The sequence below is a fragment of the Pungitius pungitius genome, chromosome 2, assembly GCF_949316345.1.
Source record: "Pungitius pungitius chromosome 2, fPunPun2.1, whole genome shotgun sequence".
NCBI classification, from domain to species: domain Eukaryota; kingdom Metazoa; phylum Chordata; class Actinopteri; order Perciformes; family Gasterosteidae; genus Pungitius; species Pungitius pungitius.
In genome coordinates, this window is record NC_084901.1 from 20955339 (window position 1) to 20961650 (window position 6312).

Below are 6312 nucleotides of genomic sequence, written 5' to 3' on the forward strand. Positions count from 1 at the left end.
AGATAACAAGAAAGCTGTTATTAAACCTTAATGTGATGTTCGGCAAACTAAACTACACCTTAACTAAGATTTAAGTGAAGCTAACCTGGTTTGCTAACATGCTAATTAGTTTTGTTGACTAAGGTGTTTGCTTGTTTGCAGCAATCTGCCCCTTCATGCATGAAATGACTAACATGTGGTGCAATGATAATAACAATATGGTCGCCTCCGAGTGTCGGCTGACATCTCGCCCTGAGAGGGAGAAATGTATGTTTGCTTGATTAATGAACACAAAGTCAGACCATGAAAAGTCTTCTGTCAAAGCTTTGGTGAAAACTGTGTAAACTGTCATGAATAATTCAAAGACAACTATCATTTTACGCGAGATAAGCTTGCTGGGTTGCCATGGTGGAGATGCATGTATTATTTACCATCGCGGTGAGTCCGGCTGTGAGGCAGCTTACAGGCTCTCAGTCTTCTTTATTTTTTCGGACCTGTTCAAACTGGGGGTATTAAAACCTGCTAGTAATCCATGGGTGACAGACCGGTGCGTCCCAGCCGAGCGTCTACCTCCGAATGAGCAGAGAGGAGCCGACCATGTAATGTGCCAGGGGGGTTGGCGATGGAGGGCACGATGCCGGTGGCCGGGCCGGAGAAGCCACGGAAGCGGGTGAGGTTCCGCGTGGCCTCGGGGAACAGCGGCCGGGTGCTGAAGGAGATGTTCAAGGACGAGGGGCCCTCGGGCTCCCTGGATTCGGACTGCACCAGCGGCTCCGACGCAGAGCGGGCCAGCACCCCCTCCACGAGCGGAGAGGCGCACCTGGTCGGGTACCTGGGCTCCGAGCCGGACGCCGCCGAGCCGGACGAGCTGCTGGTGTACGCGGGGGCCACCAAGGACTGGATGTTCACAACGAGGAGGGTCAACATACTCAGTAAAAATGGGACCGTCAGAGGGGTCAAGCACAAAGTCAGCGCAGGTCAGACGCTGTTTGAGAACCTTCCCAATTACAACAGTGTAAGTACATCTGAAAGGGGGCGTGGTTACATCTTATTGCTTCATTTAGTCTGGAATATCACACCAGCAGGTCCCATCAGTATCCTCCAGTCTACTTACAGGTATGGAGCTACTCTGAGGCGTAAGAGGGGGATATGAGCTCACAATAGAGGACAAGATGACGGAACAATTAATGATTAATGATGCATTCCATTGAGTGTTTCAAGAAACTGATCAGGTTAATGAATTCCAGGCGCTTTCTAGTGTCCCCGCTTTCGGATTCTGATGTAACACTTTGGCCCGCATGCTGAGGCAAAGGTGATGGCGAGGGTCATATCGAAGAGGCCGTTTCTCTTTTAAATGATTGCTGTTGATCTTATCCTAAAGGAACTCTTTATGGTACATTTATTACCAAACTCTGTTAAAAGAACGGACACTTATACAAGTACCGAGACATATGGGATGCTTTCTTGAAAGTGAGGTTAACGATACATAAATGGTTAAAACCTTTTCTAATGAGCCACTTTATATCAGGGGATTATAAATGATAAACTTCAAACACAAGGCTTAGGGGATTAGTTGCCATATTTGGATCTCCTTTGGTAAAATCCTGGCTTCACCTTGACAGGCTGCACATCATATCCAATGACAAAGCCTCACAGTTCTCAATGACGTGAAGCATTTCAAGACCCCAACAGTTCCCTAAATTATGACAGGGCTGCATAGAGTACAGAACAGTAAATGCTTCTTTTTTTAAAAGCTTTTTTTTTTATTTTTATGAAAATACTTTACTAGTTTTTCTTTATTGTTATTTTGAATAATTCAGATTTGAGAAGGTGCGACTACTTTTCCACAGTTGGAAAAGCTGTACCAAATATAAGAAATGTTTGTGGAAATATCATCATATAAAATTAAGCCAATATCTCATACACAGACATTTTACATTGTCATGTTTTCCACCTGGGAGGCATGGTTTTATTTCTGCATAGTAAAAGGTATGTTTATGAATTTAAAAAACACCCAAAGAACCTTGTTACAGCTTTAAAGATTACTTTTGACCTCTTCTTAGATGGCGATATCTCTTGAATTTGGGCGGATAGTGATCTACACCACAAGTTTCCGTGTGGTGAGAACAACATTTGAGCGCTGCCAGCTAGTCCGAAAGATCTTCCAGAACCACAGGGTGAGGTTTGTGGAGAAGAACATCGCCCTGGACAGCGAGTACGGGAAGGAGTTGGAGGAGCGGTGCAACCGCGTGGGGGAACCTCCCTCGCTACCTGTGGTGTTCATTGACGGACACTACCTCGGGGTCGGCTCTGATTCTTTCTCCTGCACATTGACATCCTGGCTCAACATCTTGTGTGTTAGGACTGCGCTCATTTCATATTGAATGGTGTCTTTCAGGGTGCTGAGAAAATACTAAGCATGAACGAATCAGGAGAGCTTCAAGATCTTCTAACCAAAATAGAGGTTGGTTTCCGCTTAGTTTGCATTGACGATGAGTTGATTGGTTGATGGCATTTAAACACACGTTTTCCTATAATTCTGTGAGGCGTTTCTGCTCGTCACTGAGCTGCAGTGACGCCAGCACTGGCCTTTTCCCGGGCCTAGGTTGTAAGTTCAACCCAACAGAGAGTCTTCATAAGCGCATACAAATCCTTGTGAAGCTTATGACATTTAAGTCGTGCATTTCCAGTCTCTGCGGGCTATTAAAACAAAAAAAGACAAAACATGCAGCCCTGAAAGTTCATACATACATGAATCAGTCCAGCGCTGTCCGGCAAACAGACTTTTTTCTCTGCGTTTACCTTTTTTTCAAAAGGAAGTCTTGTTTAACAGGATTAGAAGTATTTCGCATTTTGAGGAATGGACACAATTGATCTTCTAAAAATAACTGAATTCATTATATTTGTGTTGTCTGATGCACTGGTCCCTTTGAAGCAATTTGCCGATACTGTTGGAAATACCATTGCTGAGCTAACATAACATATCAAGAGGTATTTATCTTCTCGTGTAAATCCAAAATATCATATCATCAGTTTTAAGTCATTCCTTTGTACTAAATTAAGCTAATTTGATAAGATGTATCTCCAAATGTGTGTGCTTTAGGACGAAAAAGAAACCAGCACTGTTTTCCCCAAAGAATGTGGGAGTGAGTATTAAATGCTGGCTCCGTTATCTGAAACGCGTCTATCTATCCGTGTATTTAGAGAGTACAGCAGCCCCAGACGTGCCAGACCTGTGGGGGCTATGCCTTCGTCCCGTGCCCCATGTGCCATGGCAGCAAGATGTCCGTGTTCCGCAACTGCTTCACGGATTCCTTCAAAGCCCTCAAGTGCACTTCCTGCAACGAGAACGGCCTGCAGCCCTGTGTGAGCTGCAGCCACTGAGGATGTTACGTGCCTGAACCAGCATCCTCCTCGCAGGGCCTCCGACTGGACTGTGACCCGGGCAATGAAACGAAACCCAGCAGCGCTCCTCCTCCACGGCCATGTCAGTAAGGAAAAAAATAAATCTGTGAATTGGGGGGGATCTGGTATTGTTGGTCCGCTGAACCTCAGTAAGCAACGAGAAGAATCACATCACTTTTTCTGAGCTCAGTGCAAACCTTTCCATTGATGGGTTTCTGTAAACACGTGAGCTGTGAACTAGTTTCACACGAGGTCAACTTAAGCTTGTTATTCGGTAAGTGAGGAGGCTCGTTAGCAATGCTCTCATTAGAAAGCCCATATGAGTTGAGGATGATATAGAGACCGAGAGCTAATAAATAAAAAGGACGAGTTTGCATGTAACCTACTCTCACTCAAGAGCTCCAAACATAATTCAACCCTCACATTGAGGATTGTAAATGGAAAATGGGGTTTAATTAAATGGAAGCTGTTGTGTTTTTAGGACAGACAAATACTCATTTAAATCAAAATAAATCAAGGGAGTCAAGTGCTTTTAAACATTTTAATAGTACACAATATATTTCTGGTGCTACATAAGAGATAATGTGATATGATTGAAAAACAGGCAACTATTTTGATAATCAAGTGTCTTTTTTCAAGCAAAAATAAATCAGTTTTACCTTCTCAACTGTGAGGGTTTCCTGTTTTTTTTTTCATCTCTTGACCGTGATACTAAACTAAATATGACTTTTGGTTGGACAGAAAAACAGGCTTTTGAAGCTGTCACATTTGGGTCAATAGGATTTGTCAGTGAGGAATGTGGTGATCGTTTTTTTTATTCTGAGATGAAAGACAGCCCTACAGCTCAGGACTCCAAAAAACCCTCTCCTGTTTAAACTGCTTTTTTTTAAAAACTGTTAATTAAAACGGTTTTAAATCAAGGTGCTTCAGCATATCCGACGGTTTTGGGAAACGGCTTGTTCAGAACAGCAGCAGCTCTTGATGGGGAAACGGAGACAGTGCAGATGGGTGAATCCAGTCGCAGCATGCGATGTGACTAATTGGTTCAATAATGCATCGGCTGCAGAGGGATTTAAATTTGCTTTGAATAATTCAACCCAGAGAGATCTCCATGTGCTCCAGTTTTTCCTCAAGCCCAACAACAAAAGCAACGCATGTCATTTTTTTTTTTAAGACCACATCGGCATGCAAAAAAAACCAAACAAAACAACAACAAGACAAATCACTCAAATCGGCAACATCTCCGCTCACGCGCCATCCTCGCCGTTCGGAGTTCTTCGCAGATGAGGTCATTGGGTGGCTGCCATCCAAAGGGTCAGAGAAGCTCGGCTCTCTATGCTGTCATAGCCCTGTACAATGCTGCTTGAACCTGATCAGACAAGGCAGCACTGTAAAGAGGCTAAAAGCGTAGAGCAGTGTGGCGCCGATGATGCGCCCGCCGCGGAGACCTTTTTTCGTTTCTTTATTTTTTTGTTGTTGTTTTTGTTGCTGTCGTCTAAAACGCCGCCTTTGCTCCGTGCAGATGCTCCTGCAACCTGGGTTTGAAACAGCGACCCAAAATAAATCATGGATTGTGCAGGAGGCGAAAAATGAAAGGAGACAAACAAAACGAAAAAGCGAAAAGGACGCATGCTTAATGAGAGACGATTACATCCCTGCACGAAAATCGCATTTCATTAATTCAATTCCGCACCGAGCAGTAATGGGGTTCGGGATTTTGTAACCGCAGGCTTGTGGTGATGAAGGGGAGGGGTGCATGAAAATCTGAGACCCCAACTGTGCAGATTTACTGCGCCCCCTTCTGTGGTCTCCCGGTGCCGAAAATGTTAGCGGATGCGTCGAAGACTACAACAAAAACATCTGCTTTAAATCCACTGGAGAAAAAAAGCCCACTAAAGAAAACAAACAAATGACAACGGTCTGCTTGTTGATCTCAAGACGTGGACAGGCGCGCCATTAAATACATTTAATAATGATCCAAATCAGCCCAAGGAGCTTCTGGTTCTTTGTTTTTAATTTGTATTTTACTTCAAAGTGCACAAGCGACCTCTTCTTTCTCTGCGGGGGGGGGGGGGGGGGGGGGGACGACGACGACGAAAGGAACCAAGACGGGCCAGCGGCGGCTCTGGCACCGGTGATCTCGGGGATGGTATGATGAGACATGACACCCAGAAATGTTAAGACGTGACATTCAATGGTGTAAAAACCTGCGATGATGGCGTTTGTCCGCAACGTGTCCGCTCCCCGGGGCCCGGTGAGGTTTCACTTCAGTCGAGTAGTGCAGCGGGGCTCCGGCCGCGATGCGTAATGTTTTGAACGATCCGTCGGTGCGCAGACTGGTGGGAAATGATGGGTTTTATTTTTTTATTTTTTTATTGACGTCAGCGTACAGGTTAAAGTGCCCCCCCCCCCACCCCTTCCCTTCCCCTTTTCTCTCTCTCATCCACACAACTGCACCACCTAATGGACTTGGGTTTACATCTGAGCTTTAAACAGGAAACAGGTCCTCGGTCGAGAAGAAAGGGAAAACGTTCCTCTTCAGTGCTCCAGATGAGTCATTCTTCTGTGGATAGGATCCAGATGCGAGACCCTGTTGACAAGTGTCAACTACAGACATGTGGATGTGAGCCATGAAGCACTTCTGACATGAAATCCAACCAGTAAAAGGAAAGCAACATTATTTAATAAATTATTTCAAATTTATTTTAACTCCTTCTGCACAGCAACATTGTTACAACCGGCGGGAAAATATTACACTATTGACACTATTCAAAAATAGATATCCAACCTCCCAATAGTCACGGATCGATCGACCCCCCCCCCCCCTCCCAAGCATGTTTTAAGCTGCAGGTGAGCTGTGGCTGACTAAAGTAAAAGCAGAATGAAAACCCAAAGAAAAGCGCAGTTTGACACCGAGCGTTCAGCAGA

General features: G+C 44.8%; 1 protein-coding gene and 1 long non-coding RNA gene across 2 annotated transcripts; one reads left to right on the forward strand and one right to left on the reverse strand.

The window, feature by feature from the left end:
* Positions 1-421: 421 nt before the first annotated feature.
* Positions 422-3602, forward strand: grxcr1a (glutaredoxin and cysteine rich domain containing 1 a). The gene is made up of 4 exons (XM_037459642.2): positions 422-994; positions 2043-2282; positions 2378-2443; positions 3184-3602. Exons 1-4 carry the CDS (start codon positions 602-604, stop codon positions 3361-3363), a joined length of 879 nt encoding a protein of 292 aa, XP_037315539.1. The 5' UTR covers positions 422-601; the 3' UTR covers positions 3364-3602.
* Positions 3603-3911: 309 nt separating this feature from the next.
* LOC119210041 (uncharacterized) lies at positions 3912-5750 on the reverse strand. The gene is made up of 2 exons (XR_005119615.2): positions 5592-5750; positions 3912-4919 (listed from the first exon to the last, which is right to left on the reverse strand). It is a non-coding gene; the product is annotated as an uncharacterized LOC119210041 (long non-coding RNA).
* Positions 5751-6312: the final 562 nt, after the last annotated feature.

Excerpts from the sequence above, each read along its gene's own strand:
- grxcr1a (XM_037459642.2), top strand. The coding sequence starts at position 602 with ATGGAGGGCACGATGCCGGTGGCCGGGCCGGAGAAGCCACGGAAGCGG. Across the intron at positions 995-2,042 it reads ACCTTCCCAATTACAACAGT|ATGGCGATATCTCTTGAATT; the intron begins GTAAGTACATCT and ends ACCTCTTCTTAG. Across the intron at positions 2,444-3,183 it reads ATCTTCTAACCAAAATAGAG|AGAGTACAGCAGCCCCAGAC; the intron begins GTTGGTTTCCGC and ends CCGTGTATTTAG.